A 24,017-nucleotide genomic window follows, 5' to 3' on the forward strand; every position below is an offset into this window, starting at 1 on the left:
GCATCCTTTCCCCTCTTCTCACCTGGGCCACTCCTTCCTTGTTTCCTTCCTTCCTGCCCGCCTTCTCTCTTTCCTTTCTTCCTGCCTTCCTTCTTTCTTTCCTTTCCTTCCTTCTTTCCTTCCTTCCGTCCTTCTTCCTTATTTCCTTTCTTCCGTCTTTCTTTCTTTCCTTCCTTATTTCCTTCCTTCCTGTATGCCTGCCTTCTCTCTTCCCGCTTTCCCTCGTTCCTTTTTCCTTCATTATTTCCTTTTCTTCCTTCCTTCCGTCCTTCTTTCTTTCTTTTTTTTCTTTCTTTCCTTACTTATTTCCTTCCTGCCTGCCTACTTGCCCACCTTCTCTCTTTCCTTCCTTCTTTCCAAGGTATATTCTGTCCAGCTCGAAACACGGACGGGATGAAGGAACGAAGCCAATTTCTCTTTCTTTTTTCTCTTCTTAGTATCTTCCCACCTGGGCCACTCCTTCCTTCTTTCTTTCTTTTTTTCTTTCCTTTCTTATTTCCTTCCTTCCTGCCTTCTCTCTTTACTTCCCACCTTCCTTCCTTCATTTTTCCTTCATTCTTTCATTTTCTTCCTTCCTTCTTGCCTTCCTTCCTTTTTTCCTTGTTTCCGTCCTTCTTTCTTTTTTTTTCTTTCTCTCTTTCCTTCCTTCCTTTCAAGGTATATTCTGTCCAGCTCGAAACACGGACGGGATGAAGGAACGAAGCCAATTTCTCTCTCCTTTTCTCTTCCTAGTATCCTTTCTCCTCTCTTCCCACCTGGGCCACTCCTCCCTCCCTCCCTCCCTTCCTTCTTTTCTTTCTTTCCTTCCTTATTTCCTTCCTGCCTGCCTGCCTTCTCTCTTTACTTCCCACCTTTCTTCCTTCATTTTTCCTTCATTCTTTCCTTTCCTTCCTTCCTTCCTTCCTTCCTTTCTTCCTTCCTTCCAAGGTATATTCTATTCAGCTCGAAACACGGACGAGATGAAGGAGCGAAGCCTCTTTCTCTCTCTTTTCTTTTCCTAGTATCCTTTCTCCTCTCTTCCCACCTGGGCCACTTCTTCCTTCCTTCTCTCCTTCCTTCCTGCCTTCCTTCCTCCCTTTTCCCCCTCTTTCCTTCCTTCCAACCTTTCTTTCCTTCCTCCCTTCTTTCCAAGGTATATTCTGTCCAGCTCAAAACACGGACGGGATGAAGGAGCGAAGCCTCTTTATCTCTCTTTTCTTCTTCCTAGTATCCTTTCTCCTCTCTTCCCACCTGGGCCACTCCTTCCTTCCTTCCTTCCTTCCTTCCTTCCTTCCTTCCTTCCTTCCTTCCTTCCTTCCTTCCTTCTTTTTTTCTTCCTTCCTTCCTGCCTTTTCTCTTTACTTCCCGCCTTTCTTCCCTCTTTCTTGCCTTCCTTCCTTCCTTCTTTTCTTGCGTCCATCTTTCTTTTCTTTTCTTTTCTTTTCTTTCTTTCTTTCTTTCTTTCCTTCCTTCCAATGTATATTCTATTCAGCTCGAAACACGGACGAGATGAAGGAGCGAAGCCTCTTTCTCTCTTCTTTTCTTAGTATCCTTTCTCCTCTCTTCCCACTCCTTCCTTCCTTCCTTCCTTCCTTCTCTCCTTCCTTCCTGCCTTCCTTCCTTCCAAACTTTCCTTCCTTCTTTCCTTCCTGCCTTCCTTCCTTCCTTCCAAGGTATATTCTGTCCAGCTCGAAACACGGACGAGATGAAGGAGCCAAGCCTTTCTCTCTCTCTTTTCTTCTTCCTAGTATACTTTCTCCTCTCTTCCCACCTGGGCCACTCCTTCCTTCCTTCCTTCCTTCCTTCCTTCCTTCTTTCCTTTCTTCCTTCCAAGGTATAGTCTGTCCAGCTCGAAACACGGACGGGATGAAGGAGCGAAGTCCCTTTCTCTCTCTTTTCCTCTTCCTAGTATCCTTTCTCCTCTCTTCCCTACTGGGTCACTCCTTCCTTCCTTCCTTCCTTCCTTCCTTCCTTCCTTCCTTCCTTCCTTCCTTCCTTCCTTCTTTTTCCTTTCCTTCCTTCCTTCCTTCCTTCCTGCCTTCTCTCTTTACTTCCCGCCTTCCTTCCTTCATTCTTTCCTTTTCTTCCTTCCTTCCTTCCTTCCTTCCTTCCTTCCTTCCTTCCTTCCTTCCCTCCCTCCTTTCCTCCTTCTTTCCTTCCTCCCTTCCAAGGTATATTCCGTCCAGTTATTTATTTTTTTTAAAAGGAGGCAAATCACATCAGGGGAAATCGTCACCCAACTTTCCTTCTTCTCTCCAAAGGAGGCTGATTGAATTAAAGGGCAAGGAGGCTTCTTGGAGAAGGAGGGAGAGAGGGAGGGGAAGAGGGGATGAAGGAAAGAGAGAGAGAAGGCAGGGGACGTCAATGGTGTGTATTAAATCCTAATTAGAGATGCAGGAATCAGCCGGGGGGAAGTTGGACAGCTCGGCCTGCCTCTCCCTTCCCTCTTTTTCCCTCCTCCCTCCTTCTCTCTCTTTCTCCCTCCTCCCCCTCCCTCCCTCCTTCCCCCCTCCCCTCCCCATTTGCCAGCCCAATAGACTGATGAGTTATTGTCATGTAAAAAGCGCCCGCGCTCCATCCAGACCCTCCGCTTCGCTATTGTCCAAGTGGAAAGAGCCAAGTTTATTATGAGGACTATATGCTCTAGAGACCTCGGGCCAGGCAGCTCATAGGAGCCCGGCTGGGTTGGTGTGGGGTTGGGTTTTTTTCTCTCCCTTCCCTCCTCGTATCATAAAGCTGGGCTAGTTGCAGGGAGGCCACTCTCTCTCTCAGTCTGGGAGCGAGAGCCGAGCAGTGCGCACCTCTCTCTCCCTCTCTGCCTCCCTCTCTCTCTCTGCCCCTCCGCGACCCCTCCGCCGGGCCACCCGGAGCCTCCGCCAGCCCGCCAATGTATAAAATGGAATACTCCTACCTCAACTCCTCCGCCTACGAGTCCTGCATGGCCGGCATGGACACCTCCAGCCTGGCCTCGGCGTACGCGGACTTCAGCTCGTGCAGCCAAGCCGGCGGCTTCCAATACAACCCCATCCGGACCACCTTCGGGGCCACGTCGGGATGCCCTTCCTTGGCGCCGGGCTCCTGCAGCCTGGGCAGCCTCCGCGACCACCAGAGCAGCCCCTACGCCGCAGGTAAGGCCTCCCCGCCCGCCCGCTTCCCATTTACTCGCCCTCCCGCAATTTGCTTACACAAATGAAAGGGATTTATCACGTTAGAAGGAGGGGGAGGGAAAGGAGAGAGAGAGAGAGAGAGAAAGGAGGGGAGGCGGGTGGGTGTAATTCACTTACCCCCGTTACACGATCCGGAGGAGAAGAAGTCACACCCGGAACCCGCCAACGAAATTATCCCGAGCTGCCAAAATGATCGGCGTAATGTGTTTACTTACTTTGCGGAGGGAGAGAGACCGGGAGGAATAATTAAATAAGCCCAGAGAGGGAAAGAAAGCTCATTACTGGCACCGCAGCCTTCTTCCTCCTCCTCACTTGCTTGGGTTTTCCTTTTGGAAAGCTGCATCTACACTGTCTTTCTATCCCAGGATCGGATCGTGGGGCTTGCAAGATTATCTTGTGGAATAGTCACAGGATGCCTTAAACCCTTTGGGAAGCTACACTATCTCTGTATCCCGGGATCGGATCTTAGGGCTTGCAAGATTATCTTGTGCAATAGTCACAGGATGCCTTAAACCTATCTTTATATCCCAGGGGCTTGCAAGATTATTATCTTGCGGGATAATCACAGGATGCCTTAAACCCTTTGGGAAGCTACACTATCTCTGTATCCCGGGATCGGATATTGGGGCTTGTAAGATTATCTTGTGGAATAGATTATTCTCTTGCGGGATAATCACACCTTTTGGAAAGCTACACTATCTCTGTATCCTGGGATCGGATCTTGGGGCTTGCAAGATTATCTTGTGGAATAGTCACAGGATGCCTTAAACCCTTTGGGAAGCTACACTATCTCTATATCCCAGGATCGGATCTTAGGGCTTGCAAGATTATTATCTTGCGGGATAATCACACCTTTTGGAAAGCTACACTATCTTTATATCCCAGGATCGGATCTTGGGGCTTGCAAGATTATTATCTTGCAGGATAATCACAGGATGCCTTAAACCTTTTGGAAAGCTACACTATCTTTATATCCCAGGATCGGATCTTGGGGCTTGCAATGTTATTATCTAGTGCAGGGGTCAGGAACCTTCGGCCCTCCAGGTGTGGTGGACTTCAACTCCCACAATTCCTTGAGGCTCGGCATTCGCCCCAAAGGCTTACCTTGGCCTCAAGGAATTGTGGGAGTTGAAGTCCACCACACCTGGAGGGCCGAAGGTTCCCCATGCTTGATCTAGTGGAATAATCACAGGATACCTTAAACCAGTGGTTCTCAGCCTGGGGTCCCCAGATGTTTTTTGCCTAAAACCCCCAGAAATCCCAGCCAGCTTACCAGCTGTTAGGTTTTCTGGGTGTTGAAGGCTAAAAATATCTGGGGACCCCAGGCTGAGAACCACTGCCTTAAACCTTTTGGAAAACTACATTATCTTTATATCCCAGGATCGGATCTTGGGGCTTGCAAGATTATTATCTTGTGGAATAATCACAGGATGCCTTAAACCTTTTGGAAAGCTACACTATCTTTATATAATAATAATAATAATAATAATAATAATAATAAGCTCTAATGAGATGAAATAGGAGCAAATTATTTGAAGGGATATCCCAGGATCGGATCTTGGGGCTTGCAAGATTATTATCTTATGGAATAATCACAGGATGCCTTAAACCTGTTGATAAACTCTACAAGCTAGCTGGCATTGTCCACCCCCCCCCCCCCCCGAATGTGCTATGTGAGAGAAATAAGGTTGAACACTGTGAAAACACTCTAGTTACATCCCCAAATAGACTACTGCAACACACTCTACGTGGGGCTGCCTTTGAAGACTACCCAGAAGCTTCAACTAGTCCAATGGTTGGCAGCCAGATTGCTCACCAAAGTGACTTACAGGGAACATGCAACCCCCTTGTTGCGCCAAGGCCAACTCCACTGGCTGCCGACTTCAAGAGAGACCCTGCTCTCAATCCAGACTTCAAGAGAGACCCTGCTCTCAATCCAGACTTCAAGAGAGACTCTGCTCTCAATCCTGACTTCAAGAGAGACCCTACTCTCGATCCAACCATTATTGCACCATTATAGCAAACATGGTTGGTGGGGAGGAGAGACAGGGCCTTCTCAGCAGTGGCCCCTGTGTGTGGAATTTCTCCCCAGGGACATCAGGTTGGCCACCTCCCTCCTGTCCTTTAGAAGACAAGTGAAGACTTGGCTCTGAGACCAGGAGTTTGATTAATCGGATAGCGGCAATTACGACATTGAATCTGCCAATAATAATAATAATAATAATAATAATAATAATAATAATAGTAATAACTTTATTTTTATGTCCTGCCAAACATCTCCCCTGGGGGACTCGGAGCAGCTTACAAGGGACAAGCCCAAGATTACAATTAAAGCACACATGTAAAAACACTTTAACCAATTAAAACATCAGATAAAACAAATAACAACACAATGGAAAGCAATATAAAAACAATATGGCTGAAAGAAACATAGCTGAGGTACAGATCCAATGAGTGCAATACATTTTTACAGGAGAGAGGGAAAGTGCAACAATACAGTAAACCTGCCTAGACTTGGATTTGGTTTTACCGACATGTATAATCTACTATCCAAGGAATTGTATAATGTGTTTTATTGATTTGTAGTGTTCTAATTATTTTTAATGCTTTAATTGTACTTCGAATTGTTTACTTGTTGACAGCATCTTATGGTGCTTGTGTGAGGCCACTCTGAGTCCCTCTTGGTGGGGGGGGGGAGAAGGGGGGGTAAAAGTGCATGAAATAAATCAGATCTTGAGGCTCTCCTCCTGAGTCAAGTCCTTGTGGCTTCTCCTCTGGATCTACCCTCTCTTTATATCCCAGGATCTGATCCCGGAATATCTCTTTCTCCCACTGGCAGTGGAGACTCAGGCCCCTTCCACACAGCCATATAACCCAAATATCAATAATAATAATAATAATAATAATATTGTCGAAGGCTTTCATGGCCGGAATCACTGGGTTGTTTTAGGTTTTTTCGGGCTATATGGCCATGGTCTAGAGGCATTCTCTCCTGATGTTTCGCCTGCATCTATGGCAAGCATCCTCAGAGGTAGTGACCTCTCTCTACCTATGAGGATGCTTGCCATAGATGCCGGTGAAACGTCAGGAGAGAATGCCTCTAGACCATGGCCATATAGCCCGAAAAAACCTACAACAACCCAATAATAATACTTTATTTATATTGTATTGTTGAAGGCTTTCATGGCTGGAATCACTGGGTTGTATTATTATTATTATTATTATTATTATTATTATTATTATTATCTGCATTTCTATACAGCTTTTCTCACCCCTGGGGAGACTCAAAGCTGTTTACAACAAAATAAACGGCAAATTCAATGCCTCACATATATACAAAAATATCACATATCCAAATCAGTAACATATAACTATAGAAAAAAACAATTAAAACTATAAAAACATCAAGCGTCAAAATACAGTATTATTGCTGCAATTAACAATGTAGACCCCTTCTCTCCACCCCCAACTCTCTCTACATAGCCTTTCAGCCCTTTTTTTATACCCTCCCTGCTCCCCCCCCCCCCCCCCAAAAAAATCCCATCAGACACAAAGTTATTTAGGTACAGATTGAATACAAAATGGGGAGGGTAAAAATAAAGCAAGTCCTGGGTCTTCTTGGGGGATGGTAAATGTGATATAGGATCCTTGGGGCAGATTTTTTTCGGGCCATGTTCTAGAGGCATGTTCTCCTGACGTTTCGCCTGCATGTATGGCAAGCATCCCCAGAGGTTTATTTATATTCCACTCTATCTCCCCCAAATGGACTCAAACATAAAAGGCAAACATTCAATGCCGGAATACAATAACTATACATCCATACTAACAAAATGTATACAACCCAACATATAAATCCAAATTATAACTTAACAAACTAAAATTAAAGGAAAATCACAGCCTGTTATAACATATATAAAACAAAACATCAAATGGAAACAATAATTTCCCATTTCTTTGGGGCAAATCGATTAATCATTGCTCAAGATATCTATTGAGATGGTGGGGTGAGCAGGGCATGGATGGCAACTATTAATCAGAGATATAGTGGTAGTATTGCTAACTACTATTCCTCCTCCTTGTAAGCCAGTGAGCAAAGGTATGTCTTCAGCTGTTTTTTGAAAGCGGGGAGGGAGGGGGCCATCTTTAACTCCTTAGGAAGGGAGTTCCAGAGATGGGGGGCAGCCGCAGAGAAGGCCCTTAGCTCGGAAGCAAACTGGCAGCCAGTGGAGCTGCTGCAACATGGGAGTGGTTCTCTCCCAGTACTGTGCTCCAGTTAGTAGCCTGGCTGCTAATCTCTGGACCATTTGAAGCTTCTGAACTGTCTTCAAAGGCAGCCCCATGTAGAGAGCATTGCAGTAGTCCAAACGGGCTCCTGGGGTTCCAGGCTCAGTGATGAGTCCAGGATCACTCCCAGACTGTGGACCTGTGTCTTCAGGGGGAGTGTGACCCCATCCAACACAGGCTGTAATCCCACACCCTGATCTGCCTTAAGAATGACCAGAAGTGCCTCTGTCTTGTCTGGATTTAATTTCAGCTTGTTGGCCCTCATCAAGGCAGAATAACCCACAATATCTGCTTTGAGTTGGGTTATCTGAACCCCCATTATCTGCATTGAACTGGAATATAAATATATAGATAGCAAAGTGATTGTGTTGGGGGGGGGGGGGCTTCCACACAGCTGAATAACATACCATATTAGAATCATAGAATGATAGAGTTGGAAGAAACCTCATGGGCCATCCAGTCCAACCCCCTGCCAAGAAGCAGGAAAATTGCATTCAAAGCACCCCCGACAGATGGCCATCCAGCCTTTGTTTAAAAGCTTCCAAAGAAGGAGCCTCTACCACATTTCAGGGTAGAGAGTTCCACTGTTGAACAGCTCTCACAGTCAGGAAGTTCTTCCTAATGTTCAGATGGGATCTCCTTCCTTATAGTTTGAAGCCATTGTTCCACGTCCTAGTCTTCAGGGCAGCAGAAAACAAGTTTGCTCCCTCCTCCCTATGACTTCCTCTCACATATTTATACATGGCTATCATGTCTCCTCTCGGCCTTCTCTTCTTCAGGCTAAACATGCCCAGCTCTTTAAGCTGCTCCTCATAGGGTTTGTTCTCCAGACTCTTGAGCGTATCAGTCGCCCTCCTCTGGACACATTCCAGCTTGTCAATGTCTCTCTTCAATTGTGGTGCCCAGAATTGGACACAATATTCCAGATGAGGTCTAACTAAGGCAGAATAGAGGGGTAGCATGACTTGATCTAGACACTCCTATTGATGTAGACTGCGGCATCACACTGTTGGCTCACGTTTAACTTGTTGTCCACAAGGACTCCAAGATCCTTTTCACACATACTGCTCTCCAGCAAGGCGTCTTCCAGTGTGGACTTCGATAAGCCAGTTCAAGGCAGATATTGTGGGATATTCTGCATTGATATTATATGGATGTGTGGAAGGGCCCAGAGTCCACACTGTCAAAGGTATATTCCCCTATAAAACATCAAGGACTTTAAGATCATCTGGAGAGGTCCTGCTCTTAGCAGTCGGGCTTGATGGGGACAAGAGACAGGTCCTTCTCTGTGGTGCCCCCTCTATGGAACTTTCTCCCCAATGAGGTTAGGTCTACTCCCTCCCTCCTGACCTTCAGGAAGAAACTGAAATCCTGGCTTTGGAATCAGGCATTCGCAGATTGATGGATTGAACCGGTAAAGACTAAGAGTAATTGGACCACAATGTTTGGCTTGAGTTGGATGATGTTTTTAACTGGGAGAACTGCCTTTTATATGGTATTTTATAACTTATTTATTATGTATGTTGTTTTTAAAATGTTATTTATCCATCATCGCTTGAAAAATGTTTATGATTTGACCCCCTCTGACCTTTACCTGTTTGGACCTCTGAAAGACAGAGCACTTGGTTTTAGATTCAACCCAAGAAAAACCCTAATTTTTTCCCCCAAAATGGTTTTGATGCCTGGGTTAAACAATGGCACAAGTGTGTACAAATTGATGGTGACCATGTTGAAGGGTAGTTTTCTGTCCAGGACAGTCCAGGCTATGATCTGTAACGACTTCTGCTGTTCTGTCTTCGTTTATAACGTTTTTACGAGGCAGGACTTTTTGACCCACCCCTTAGGTGATCCCTCATTGTAGGAGTAGGATTGTCTTCCAAGATATGTGTACTGGCAGTGGGTCCCTAGGTGACTGTGGAGCCCTGTTCTTGATCTTGAGGCACCTTCCTCTTGGAACGTTTCTCTCTTTCGCCCTCCATTCGTGCCTCTTCAAATTCTGCAGCACTGCTGGTCACAGCTGACCTCCAACTGGAGCGCACAAGGGCCAGGGCTTTCCAGTTCTCAGTGTCTATGCCAGAGTTTTTAAGATTGACTTTGAGCCCATCTTTAAATCTCTTTTCCTGCCCACCAACATTCCGTTTTCCATGCTTTGGGAGATTATACCCACCCATATAATCCCATTCAAAGCAGACCATCTGAGATCCGATCCTGGGATATAGGACAGTGCAGATCCAGCCATTGAGTCCCTATGGGGAGCAAGGTGGGATGGAAATCAAGATGGTGATGATGATGATGATGATAAGAACAAAAAGGTATAATCTCCCTTCTCCCTTTGCTATCATTGAGGCTGGATCCTCACTGCCCTATATCCCAGGAGCCCCCCCCCCCCCCGCACAGGCAGGACTGAAGAGTCCCGACAGGTCGCAGGCTCAAATACTAAAAAAGCACAGAGGAGCTCCCTCTGTCAGCTCCAGCTCCCCATGCGGGGACATGAGAGGAGCCTCCCACATGAAAAACATCTGGGCATCCCATGGGCAATGTCCTTGCAGACGGCCATTTCTCTCACACCAGAAGTGACTTGCAGTTTCTCAAGTCGCTCCTATACAATCATAGAGATGGAAAAGACCTCATGGGCCATCCAGTCCAACCCCCAGCCAAGAAGCAGGAAAATTGCATACAAAGCACCCCCGACAGATGGCTATCCAGCCTCTGTTTAAAAGCTTCTACCACACTCCGGGGCAGAGAGTTCCACTGCTGAACAGCTGTCACAGTCAGGAAGTTCTTCTTAATGTTCAGGTGGAATCTCCTTTCTTATAGTTTGAAGCCATTGTTCCGCATCGTAGTCTCCAGGGCAGCAGAAAACAAGTTTGTTCCTTCCCTCCTCCCTATGACTTCCTCTCACATACATTGTAAGGAGCTGGGGGTGGTGACGGCCGACAGGGAGGTCCATGAGGTCACGAAGACTCCAAAACGACTGAACAAATTAACAGCATTGATACATGGCTATCATGTCTCCTCTCAGCCTTCTCTTCTTCAGGCTAAACATGCCCAGCTCTTTAAGCCGCTCCTCATAGGGCTTGTTCTCCAGACCCTTGATTATTTTAGTCGCCCTCCTCTGGACACGGCAGTGTAGATCTGAGTGTCAAGTGGTTGCTATATTCGTTTGGGAATAAGTTAGTTCTATCAGGAAGTGGGTTTTTGTCGCAATGCCAATACTCTTGTAGTGAGACTAGCCCTTGCTGTGGCCCAGTCTGGGTGATCTGGAAAATAAAGTAATTAGAAAGTGTTGGTTTCTAATATATGTAATATCTTTCTGCTTGTGGGTAAACAGTATTTCTGTTTCTTTGTCAGTGTTAATGTGGAGATTGTCTGGTTTGCCTACTCTGGAACATGCAAAATATCATTGCCCTTCTCATGGGGTCCCTTTCAAATCTATACTATATCTCTCTGTGTGAATCATATCTATTTATATCTATGGCTGGATGGCTCTTTGTCAGGAGGGCTTTGATTACGTTTTCTTGCCCTGGTGAAGGGAGCTGGACTGGATGGCCTTAAGTATTTTCTGTTGGTCATGGAGGGTTCTGTGTGGGAAGTTTAACCAATTCTGTCAATCGTGGGGTTCAGAATGCTCTTTGATTGTAGGTGAACTATAAATCCCAGTAACTAGAACTCCCAAATGTCAAGGTCTATTTTCCCCAAACTCCATGTATTCATATTTGGGAATATGGAATATTCGTGCCATGTTTGGTCCGGATCCATAATTGTTTGAGTCCACAGCGCTCTCTGGATGTAGGTGAACTACAACTCCCAAACTCAAGGTCAATGCCCACCAAACCCTTCTTGTGCTTTCTGTTGGCCATGGGAGTTCTGTTATGCCACGTTTGGTTCAATTCAATCATTGGTGGAGTTCAGAATGCGTAGGTTAACTATAAATCCCAGCAACTACACCTCCCAAATGACAAAATCAACTTATTTTGAGTGATGGTCACTCCTTGGGTTAGTAGGTGTCTTGTGGCCAAATTTGGCGGCACTTCGTCCAGTGGTTTTTGAGTTCTGTTAATCCCACAAACGAACATTACATTTTTATTTATATAGACCAGCTGTACCCGCCACGCGTTGCTGTGGCAAACCTTCCCTCCCTCTTTCTCCTCTTCTTTCTTTCACTCCTTCCTTCCCTCCCTCTTTCCTTCCTTCCCTCTTTTTCTTTCTCTTGTTCTTTCTTCCTTCTCTGTTTATTTTCTCGCTTCCTTTTGTTCTTTGGTTTTATGCTTCCTTGTCTCTTTCTTTCTTTCCTTCCTTCTTTCACTTTTTTATTTCCTTCTCTCCCTCCTTCTTTCTCGACTCTTCTTTCTTTCCTTCTCTCCTTCTCTCCTTCCTTCTCTATCTTCCTTTCTTTCCCTCTTTCCCTCCTTCCCTCCTTCTTTCCCTCTTTCTCTCCCTCCTCTCCCTCCTTCTCTCCCCTTTCTTTCTTTCCTTCTTTCTCTCCTTCCCTCCTTATTTCCCTCTTTCTCTCCCTCCTCTTTCCTTCCTTCTTTCTCTTTCTTTCTCTCCTTCCTTCCTTCCTTCCTTCCTTCCTTCCTTCCTTCTTTCTCTCCTTCCCTCCTTTCCCTCTTTCTCTCCCTCCTTCCTTCCTTCTCTACCCTTCTTTCTCTCCTTCTTTCTCTCCTTCCCTCCTTTCCCTCTTTCTTTCCCTCCTCTTTCTTTCCTTCCTTCTCTTTATTTTTTTCTCTCCTTCCCCTCTTTCTTTATCTTTCTTTCTCTCCTTCCCTCCTTTCCCTCTTTCTCTCCCTCCTTCCTTCCTTCTCTACCCTTCTTTCTTTCCTTCTTTCTCTCCTTCCCTTCTTTCCCTCCTTCCTTCTCTATCTTTCTCTCCTTCCCTCCTTTCCCTCTTTCTTTCCCTCCTTCCTTCCTTCTCTACCCTTCTTTCTTTCCTTCTTTCTCTCCTTCCCTTCTTTCCCTCCTTCCTTCTCTATCTTTCTCTCCTTCCCTCCTTTCCCTCTTTCTCTCCCTCCTTCCTTCCTTCTCTACCCTTCTTTCTTTCCTTCTTTCTCTCCTTCCCTTCTTTCCCTCCTTCCTTCTCTATCTTTCTCTCCTTCCCTCCTTTCCCTCTTTCTTTCCCTCCTTCCTTCCTTCTCTACCCTTCTTTCTTTCCTTCTTTCTCTCCTTCCCTTCTTTCCCTCCTTCCTTCTCTATCTTTCTCTCCTTCCCTCCTTTCCCTCTTTCTCTCCCTCCTTCCTTCCTTCTCTACCCTTCTTTCTTTCCTTCTTTCTCTCCTTCCCTTCTTTCCCTCCTTCCTTCTCTATCTTTCTCTCCTTCCCTCCTTTCCCTCTTTCTCTACCCTTCTTTCTTTCCTTCTTTCTCTCCTTCCCTTCTTTCCCTCCTTCCTTCTCTACCTTTCTTTCTTTCCTTCCTTCTCTCCTTCCTTCCTTCCCCCTTTCTGTGTATGTGGTGTGTGTGTGTATGTATATATGTGTGCTTGTGTATATATATATGTGGTTTTGCACATGCGTTGTATTTTTGGGTTTTTTTTTTTTTTTTGCTTTTTAAGTCCCTTCCGCTATATTTTCCAGTGTTTTTATGAGTGGTGGTCACTCATTGGCCTGAGAGGTGTCTTGTTTCCAAATTTGGTGTCAATTCGCCCAGTGGTTTTTGTGTTATGCTAATCTCACAAACGAGCATTACATTTTGATTTCTATCGATAGTGGAAATGACAACCCTAAAGTGGATGTACCTGGAAGTCTGTCTCATCTCTCTCTCTCTCACCTGTCTTTCCTCCCCCGGCTTTTGTGTCCCTAACCCCTTCCCTTTCTCCTTCAGTCCCCTACAAGCTCTTCACCGACCACGGGGGCTTGAACGAGAAGCGAAAGCAGCGGCGGATCCGGACCACCTTCACCAGCGCCCAACTGAAAGAGCTGGAGCGGGTTTTCGCCGAGACGCACTATCCGGACATCTACACGCGGGAGGAGCTGGCTCTCAAGATCGACCTCACCGAAGCCCGCGTCCAGGTAAGGCCCCGGGGCTTTGGGAGCATCAAACATGGGGAGAGTATAGGAAACTGCTATGCGGGACATCCTGCATCCTTTTGGGCTTGCTTACTCCGCATTGCTCAATGCCTTGGTTGTGTCACTCTGGAACCTGAAAACAGGAAGAGTGCAAAATCTAAACGGAATACACTCTTCAGTGTCAACAATAGATTCGCAGGAAAGATGCATCCTTTTTCTTTAGAGCTGAGGGAACTAGAAGAAGAAGGTATTTAAGATCATGTCAGGAAGGTGCTGTGGGTTTTTTTTTAGCTTTGATTCTGTTTTTTATGGATTTTAATTGATTTTTTTTTTGAATACCATGTTTGAATTGTTTGTATATTTGCATATTTTGAAAGGCTTTTAATGTAAGCCGCTTTGAGTCTCCTTATTGGAGAGAAAGGCAGGATATAAACACAGTAAACATTATAACTATTATTATTATGTATAATTATTATTTATATCTATTATTATTATATTATGTTTAATTAATAAATATTATTATTATTATTATATATAATTATTATTATTTATATCTATTGTTATTATTATGTTTACTATTTTTATTATGTATAATTATTATTTATATTTATTGTTATTATAATTATAATGTTTACTTTGTTTATATCCTGTTTTTATTTATACGCTGAGTCCCTTTGGGGAAAGAGGACAGGTTATAAACACAGTAAACATAATAACTATTATTATTATTTTGTATTATTATTATTTATATATATATTATATTATATAAATAATAAATAATAATTATATATATAATAAATAATAATTATATATATATATATATATAATATTTATTAAGTAAACATATATTATATTATGTTTACTTAATAAATATTATTATTATTATATATAATAATAATTATTTATATCTATTGTTATTATTATGTTTACTTTGTTTATAACCTGTCCTCTCTCCCCAAAGGGACTCAGTATATAGATAAAAACAGGATATAAACAAAGTAATCATAATAATAATAACAATAAATAATAGTAATAATAATAGTTATTATTATGTTTACTGTGTTTATAACCTGTCCTCTCTCCCCAAAGGAACTCAGTGTATAAATAACAGGATATAAACAAAGTAAACATAATAATAATAACAGATATAAATAATAATTATACATAATAATAGTTATTATTATGTTTACTAACTGGTCCTATCTCCCCAAAGGGACTCAGTGTATAAATAAAACAGGATATAAGCAAAGTAAACATAATAATAATAACAATAGATAATAATAATATAATTATTACATAAAACATAATAATAATAGTTATCAAGTAAACATTATATAATAACAATATATATAAATAATAATTATACATAATAATAATAGTTATTATGATGTTTACTGTGTTTATAACCTGTCATCTCTCCCCAATGGGACTCAGTGTATAAATAAAAGCAGGATATAAACAAAGTAAACATAATAATAATAACAACAAAAGATATAAGTAATAGTTATTATACATAATAATAGTTATTAAGTAAACATAATATAATAATAACAATAGATATAAATAATAATCATACATAATAATAGTTATTATTATGTTTACTGTGTTTATAACCTGTCCTCTCTCCCCAAAGGGACTCAGTGTATAAATAAAAACAGGATATAAACAAAGTAAACATAATAATAGATATAAATAATAATTATACATAATAATATTTAAGTAAACATAATATAATAATAACAATAGATATAAATAATAATAATAATAATAGTCATTATGTTTACTGTGTTTATAACTTGTCTTCCCCCCCAAAGAGACTCAGTGTATATATAAAAACAATAAACAGGATATAAACAAAGTAATCATAATAATAATAACAATAAATAATAATAATAATAGTTATTGCCGAGACACACTATCCGCACATAATAAAGATGATTATTATGTTTACTGTATAAACACATCACCAGTTTCTTTCTTTCCTTCCTTCTCTTCTCCCCTTCCTCTTTCTCTTCCTCCTTCTCTCCTTCTCTACCCTTCTTTCTTCCCTTCTTTCTTTCCTTCTTTCTCTCCTCTCCTTCTTTCCCTCTTTCTCTCCTTCCTTCCTTCCTTCCCCCTTTCTGTGTATGTGTTTTGTGTGTGTATATATGTGTGTTTGTGTATATATATGTGGTTTTGCACATAGGTTGTAATTTTGGGGAGGATTTTTTGGCTTTTTAAGTCTCTTCTGCTATGTTTTTCAGTGTTTTAATGAGTGATGGTCACTCATTGGCCTGATAGGTGTCTTGTGTCCAAATTTGGTGTCAATTCGTCCAGTGGTTTTTGAGTTATGCTAATCCCACAAACGAACATTACATTTTTATTTAGATAGATATGTGAAGGAATGTGGAAAATTGCAAGGAAAAATATTTTCACCATTGAAAGGAGATGGCAGATGAGAGATTATTTAATGTCCTCTCCACCCCTCCTTCACATCTCTCCCTTTATCTGCATTGCCTATCAACATGTTGAGATGTGATCCATAGTAAACAAAGCCTGCACAGGATCCTAACAGGTTGCTCTGCTCAATAGTTAATCAGGAGAGCAATTCAGTGAAAGGAAAGAAATATCCAAGCAAAGCATTGCCTTGGCAAAGTCAAGTGAGCAGCTGCAAGGACATGCTGAAGAGCACAAGAAACAGAAACACACCCTTCAAGGAAGAGAATCCTTTGGATATTACCTAGTAGCAGGCAAAGGCCAATCAAACATGGATGACTAATATTTTGGTTCTTTGCCTGTTATCTACAAAATACACCCAGCAACATCATTAAGTATGCAATATTGATAATCCAGGGTGTGTTGTTGTTTTTTGCTTGCTTCTAGTGGCAGCCAATCAAATGCCAAGGGAGCTCACACAGACCAAAATTAGACTGTTACTCCGATTAGAGGCATAAAGGACATGTTTTCTGTTCAAATTGTAGTTTATGCCAGCAATCAGTTCGATAACTGTTTGGCAGTGAAATAATGACTTCATTCATATGATGTCACTAACATATGTTTACACACTCCAAGAGAAAATTCTTTACGACATAAGATTCTGGTCTGTTTTGTAGATACACACAATTCCAATGGAAACATTATAATTTACAACATATTAGAAAGAAATAGAGCTTACTCCAAAGAAATTAGGATTAACTGTGTTAATCCTGGTTGAACATATCATGGAGTTTGCTTTGCAAAGATTTAACTCCTTTGAGGCTGAGAGAATGTTACTTCCCCAGTGACACCCAAAAGGTTTTCATGGATGGCACTAAAATAAAAGGGATTATTATTATTATTATTATTATTATTATTATTATTATCTCAATCTCTTGGACACACACTAGTAGCTTATGAGGATGTAGTTAATTTTCTGGCACACAAAATGCAATGTTATTTATATTGATACCTTATTGCAGAACAAATATGTTTGTGTATCGGAAGATAGTGCTCCATGATCAAATTCTTATTAACAATGATCTTCTTAGGTATTGGCTATGGTCTAGCTACTACTACTTGGTAAATCATAGAATCACAGAGTTGGAAGAGATCTCATGGGCCATCCAGTCCAACCCCCTGCCAAGAAGCAGGAATATTGCATTCAAAGCACCCCTGATAGATGGCCATCCAGCCTCTGTTTAAAAGCCTCCAAAGAAGGAGCCTCCACCACACTCTGGGGCAGAGAGTTCCACTGCTGAACGGCTCTCACAGTCAGGAAGTTCTTCCTAATGTTCAGATGATATCTCCTTTCTTGTAGTTTGAATGGCCATTTTTGAGCTTTCAATTGCCCAAGCTCACTTGATATAGATATATATATATATAATTTAGTAAAACACACTACAAAATATGTATTTTAATATTTGTATTTAGTGGTGGTGTGTTTTAACTGTGCCCTGCATTGAGCTGTGGGGAGAGCCAGAAAACAAATGCTATTATTATTATTATTAATAATAATAATAATAATATCAATTATTAATTATTATTAGAAACACAGCAAACAAGATCACTATGCTGGCTGTTTTATTGGTTCACACGTCGGACACTTCCCAAGTGTCTAGGACTGTGTGAAGTATCGGTGAATAATGCATGCAGATCCCAGTAGGGTGGCCTTTTGCAACTGACAGATTGTAATTTTGTCAGCGCCGATTGTGTTTAAGTGCAGGCCAAGGTCCTTAGGCACTGCACCCAGTGTGCCGATCACCACTGGGACCACCTTGATTGGCTTGTACCAGTCTTTACACTTCGATCTTTAAATCCTGATATAGTGTCAGCTTTTCCAGTTGTATATTATTATTATTATTATTATTATTATTATTATTATTATTATTATTATCATTTCTTCAGGCTATTTATGATATTCAGTTCTTCACAACTGATTGTTACTTGGAAACTAGTATTTATCATGCTAATAGTGGGTGATTATTCTAGATTTGGGAAGTCAAGAGTTCAATTTACAACAGGCTTTCCAGATCAGTTTGGGGGAGACGGACCTCAGATCCTTTCATTCCATTTGTGCTTATGTAGACACCTAGGCAACCTGAATATATACTCTAGTAAGGAATAAGATTGACACATAGGCTCCATCTCTATTGCCATATAATGTAATTCTGAACTGCATTGAATGGTATTCTATGAGTCTTCGCTGCCATATAATTCAGTTCAATGGAATGTAGATGAGATGACGGCCCTTCCACACACCCATATAACCCAGAATATCAAGGCAGAATAATCCACAATATCTGCTTTGAACTGGGTTATCTGAGTCCACCCTGCCATATATCCCAGTTCAAAGAAGATAATGTAGGATTTTATTCAGCTGTATGGCCTGAGAGTGATGTCATGTTTTCTAGTGACATTTTTGATTCCATGTTTTAATATGTGTAGAAATGTGTTTTAATGTGTCATTTACTATTTTGATGCATTTTAATGACACTGTGGCCTGCCTTGAGAGGCAGGTTATACATAATAATAATAATAATAATAATAATAATAATAATAATAATAATAATGACATGATAATTTTAGGGAGCCAGTATATGGAATAAGTTTAATATTTATATTGGAAAGTCTTTATTGTACTTTTAGAGGTTGTACATTATGTCATGTCGTGGCCTATGGCTGGTACAATAAAGAATTCATTCACTCTTTCATATGAGCAAAGGGAGCGAGGTAATGAGTAACGGGAACGAGGTAACAGTCAGCAGTAATCTGTGACTTGTTCGCAGATTATTCCAAAAATATAACATTTGCAGTCGAAACCCAAAAAATCCGAGCTCCAGTAGTAAAGTCCTCAGCGGAGAGTAGAAATGAAAATGGTTTGGGATGATACAAATCAGACATTTGTGATGGTTATCATGTCACTACTACAATAATTTCAAAGAGCCAGTATATGGAGTAAGTTTTAATATCTATATTAGAAAGTGTACTTTTAGAGGTTGTATATTATGCCATGTCATGGCCTATGGCAGGTACAATAAAGAACTCATTCACTCTTTCACATGAGCAAAGGGAGTGAGGTAACGAGTAAAGGGAGCAAGTAACAGGAGCAAGGGAACGAGTAAGGGGAGCGAGGTAACAAATAGTTGGTAGAAGGTAGCAGGGGCGAGGTAACGGGTAGCAGGAACAAGGTAACAAGTAACGAGGCCTATGGCTAGTACAATAAACAATTCATTCACTCTTTCATATGAGTAGCGGGAGCAAGGTAACGAGTAACGAGACATATGGCTGGTACAATAAACAATTCATTCACTCTTTCATATGAGTAGCGGGAGCAAGGTAACGAGTAATGGGAGCTAGGTAACGAGTAACAGAAGCAAGGTAATGAGTAATGGGAACGAGGTAACAAATAGTGGGCGCGAGGTACCAAGTAGCAGGGGCGAGGTAACGAGGAGTGGGAACAAGGTAACGAGTAACGAGACATATGACTGGTACAATAAACAATTCATTCACTCTTTCATATGAGTAACGCGAGTGAGGTAACGAGTAATGGGAGCTAGGTAACGAGTAACAGAAGCAAGGTAATGAGTAATGGGAACGAGGTAACAAATAGTGGGCGCGAGGTACCAAGTAGCAGGGGCGAGGTAACGAGGAGTGGGAACAAGGTAACGAGTAACGAGACATATGACTGGTACAATAAACAATTCATTCACTCTTTCATATGAGTAACGCGAGTGAGGTAACGAGTAATGGGAGCTAGGTAACGAGTAACAGAAGCAAGGTAATGAGTAACGGTAACGAGGTAACAAATAGTGGGCGCAAGGTACCAAGTAGCAGGGGCGAGGTAACGAGTAGCGGGAACAAGGTAATGAGTAAGTAACAGGAGTGAGGTAATGAGTAATGGGAGCTAGGTAACGAGTAACAGAAGCAAGGTACTGAGTAACGGTAACGAGATAACAAATAGTGGGCTCAAGGTACCAAGTAGCAGGGGCGAGGTAACGAGTAGTGGGAACAAGGTAATGAGTAAGTAACAGGAGTGGGGTAACGAGTAACGGGAGCTAGGTAATGAGTAACAGAAGCAAGATAATGAGTAACGGGAACGAGGTAACAAATAGTGGGTGCCAGGTACCAAGTAGCAGGGGCGAGATAACGAGTAGCGGGAACAAGGTAATGAGTAAGTAACGGGAGTGAGGTAATGAGTAACAGAAGCAAGGTAATGAGTAACGGAACGAGGTAACAAATAGTGAGCGCAAAGTACCAAGTAGCAGGGGCGAGGTAACGAGTAGCGGGAACAAGGTAATGAGTAAGTAACGGGAGTGAGGTAATGAGTAATGGGAGCTAGGTAACGAGTAACAGAAGCAAGGTAATGAGTAACAGGAACGAGGTAACAAATCGTGGCAGGGGCGAGGAACAAGGTAATGAGTAACGAGACATATGGCTGGTACAATAAACAATTCATTCACTCTTTCATATGAGTTATGGGAGCTAGGTAATAAGTAACGGGCGCAGGATAACAAATAGTGGGCGCAAAGTACCAAGTAGTAGGGGCGAAGTAACGAGTAGTGGGAATTTCATTTGAGTAACAGGAGCAAGGTAATGAGTAACGGGTGCAGGGTAACGAGGTAACAAGTAATGGGCGCAAAGTACCAAGTAATGGGAGCGAGGTAACGAGTAGTGGAACAAGGTAACGAGTAACGAGGTAACGAAGTGGTTCCCCCTTTCTCTCCCTCCCCCAAGGTCTGGTTCCAGAACCGGAGGGCGAAATTCCGCAAGCAGGAGCGGGCGGCGGCTGCTGCTGCGGCGGCGGCGAAGAACGGCTCGTCGGGGAAGAAGCCGGACGCCTCCCGGGACGACGAGGGCAAGGAGTCCAAGAGCACCGACCCGGACAGCACCGGCGGGCCCGGCCCCAACCCCAACCCGGCGCCCAGCTGCGGAGGAGGAGGCAGCAACGGCGGCGGGGGTCCGAGCCCGGCGGGGCCCCCGGATGTGGGCAAGGGCTCGGGGGCGGGGCCCGGGGGGGCGGGGCCCGGGGGGGCGGTGCCGGGGCCGGGGGTGCAGGGCGGGGGGCTGCCGGGGCAGGGCTGGGCTCCCGGCCCGGGGCCCATCGCCTCCATCCCGGATTCCTTAGGCGGGCCCTTCGCCAGCGTCCTCTCCTCGCTGCAGAGACCCAACGGCACCAAAGGCGGCACCCTGGTCAAGGGCAGCATGTTTTGAAGCGGGCCGCGAAGGGGCGGGGCCTCGGCGGAGGGGGCGGGGCCTCGGCAGGCAGGCAGGCCTCCTCGGACAGCAGCCGCGCGCCCCCTGCAGGCACCCCCCCGCGCGTGCCGCTCCACTTCCTCTTCCGTTTGAGGGGCCCCCCGGACTCAGAAGGGATGAGGAGGAGGCCTGCCCCAAAGACTGCCTTGGGCCTCCACGCCCTTTCCCTCGCGCCCTCCTGAGGCTGAACTGGGAGAGGGCTGTTCATGAGCTACCAGTGTTGTTTTGTCGTCGTCGCTGCTCCAATGTATGTATATCCCTCACACACACACAAAGGCCGCCTTTTCCAAGCTTCTGCTTTGCCTCTCGACAGTTACTTCCCTTGACCCACTTGTTGATTAGGTTTCAGTTGAGCCAGGGTGCCACTACCACACTAGGGAATGCAGGCCCCTTCCACACTGCTGTATGCAATCCACACAAAACTGAATCATATGACAGTGTGGACTCTGAACCCTCCCACACAGCTGCATAAAATCCACATTGACCTGGATTATATGACAGTGTGGACTCAAGCCCATCCAACACACTGAATTAGAATATATGACACTATAGACTCAGGCCCCTTCCACACAACTGTATAAAATCCGCACTGAACTGGATTATATGACAGTGTGGACTCAGGCCTCTTCCATACAGCTGTATAAAATCCACACAGCCATATAACCTGGAAGGTCAAGGCAGAAATCACACAATATCTCATTTGAATTGTATTATCTGAGTCCACACTGCAATATATTCCAGTTCAAAGCATTATGTGAAAGTGTGGACACATTATATGACAGTGTGGACTCAAGCCCTTCCAACACACTGAATTAGATTATATGACACTATAGACTCAGGCCCCTTCCACACAGCTGTATAAAATCCACACTGAACTGGATTATATGACACTATAGACTCAGGCCTCTTCCACACCGCTGTATAAAATCCACACAGCCATAGAACCTGGAAGGTCAAGGCAGAAATCACACAATATCTCATTTGAACTTTGTTATCTGAGTCCACACTGCAATATATTCCAGTTCAAAGCATTATATGAAAGTGTGGACACAGACTTCTTCCACACAGCTGCATAAAATCCACACTGAACTGGATTACATGACAGTGTGGACTCAGGCCCTTTCCACACAGCTGTATAAAGTCCACATTGAACTGGATTATGTGGACTCAGGGCACTTCCACACAGCTTTATAACCCAAAATATCAAGGTTGATAATACACAATGTCTGCTTTGAACTGGGTTATCTGAATCCACACTATTAGGCTCCTTCCACACAGCTCAGGCTCCTTCCACACAGCTGTATAAAATCAACACTGAACTGGATTATATGACACTATGGACTCAGGCCTCTTCCACACGGCTGTATAAAATCCACACAGCCATATAACCTGGAAGGTCAAAGCAGAAATCACACAATATCTCATTTGAACTGTGTTATCTGAGTCCACACTGCAATATATTCCAGTTCAAAGCATTATATGAAAGTGTGGACACAGACTTCTTCCACCCAGCTGCATAAACTCCACACTGAACTGGATTATATGAAAGTTTGGACACAGGCCCTTCCCACACAGCAGTATAAAATCCATGTTGAATTGCATTATATGACAGTGTGTACTCAGGCCCTTTCCACACAGCTGTATAAAGTCCACATTGAACTGGATTTTGTGGACTCAGGGTCCTTCCACACAGCTTTATAACCCAGAATATCAAGGTTGATAATACTCAATGTCTGCTTTGAACTGGGTTACCTGAATCCACACTGCCATATATCCCAGTTCAATGTGGATCTTATTCAGCTGTGTGGAAGGGGCCTCTGATACCCAATTCAAAGATACTGTGGATTATCTGCCATGATATTCTGGGTTATACGGCTGTGTGGAAGGGTTTGACACCACTTTTAATTGCCACCGATCAGTACTATGGAAGCATAAGAGGCTTGATCTGCATTTCCTTATGTCTCTGGATTTGATCACCACAGATTATCTATGATGAACTGGATTATATGAACCTACATGGCCAGATAATCTGGGATCAGATCCTGGGATATAAGGAAGTGTGGATCCAGCCTTGGCGAGGTACCAGTACTCTAGCTGAGGGCCCTTCCACACAGCCATATAACCCAGAATTTCAAGGCAGATCATCCACAATATCTGCTTTGAATTGGATTATTTGAGGCCCCTTCCACACATCTGAATAAAATCCCACATTTTATGCTTTGAACTGGAATATATGGCAGTGTTAACTCAGATAATCCAGTTCAAAGCAGCTATTGTGAGACTTTCTGCCTTGATATTCTGGGTTATATATCGCTGTGTGGAAGAGTCCTAAATCCACACTGCCATATAATCCAGTTGAAGTGATATCAAACTGTGTTAATTCTATAATGCAGATGCATCCACAATCTTGTTTTCAGTGGCATACCCAAACCTTAGTTCTCCCATCTATACTGACATATAAACCCCAGATTATGTGCTTTGAACCAATTATATGGCAGTGTCGACCCAGCTTTAGGCTCCTTCTACACTGCCATACAATCCAGATTATTAAAGCAAATTATCCACATTATCTACTTTGAATTGGATTATATGAATCTACACTGCCATATAATCCAGTCCAAAGAAGATAATCAGCATTTGATGTGGCAGTGTACAAGGGGCCTTGGTTTATAAATTAGACATCGACCAAATGTGGATTTGTGGTTGCTGTGTGAGTAAATTGCACCTCAGACACATCTTCTTGGCCACAGTTGTGAGGCGAATAGCATTGGCCTGTGCTTATACATATTTGTTTTAGCATCAACATTAACAACTTCACATGTGGATAATGAATGTGGAAATTCTTTTTAAAAAGGTTATAGAATGTGAAGATTTG

The 24,017-nt window shown here is 43.1% G+C and overlaps 1 protein-coding gene across 1 annotated transcript; it reads left to right on the plus strand.

The window, feature by feature from the left end:
• Positions 1-2,619: 2,619 nt before the first annotated feature.
• PHOX2B (paired like homeobox 2B) lies at positions 2,620-21,173 on the plus strand. The gene is made up of 3 exons (XM_060776175.2): positions 2,620-3,107; positions 13,248-13,435; positions 20,624-21,173. Exons 1-3 carry the CDS (start codon positions 2,867-2,869, stop codon positions 21,098-21,100), a joined length of 906 nt encoding a protein of 301 aa, XP_060632158.2. The 5' UTR covers positions 2,620-2,866; the 3' UTR covers positions 21,101-21,173.
• Positions 21,174-24,017: the final 2,844 nt, after the last annotated feature.

Source organism: Anolis sagrei, chromosome 5 (assembly GCF_037176765.1).
Source record: "Anolis sagrei isolate rAnoSag1 chromosome 5, rAnoSag1.mat, whole genome shotgun sequence".
NCBI lineage: Eukaryota > Metazoa > Chordata > Lepidosauria > Squamata > Dactyloidae > Anolis > Anolis sagrei.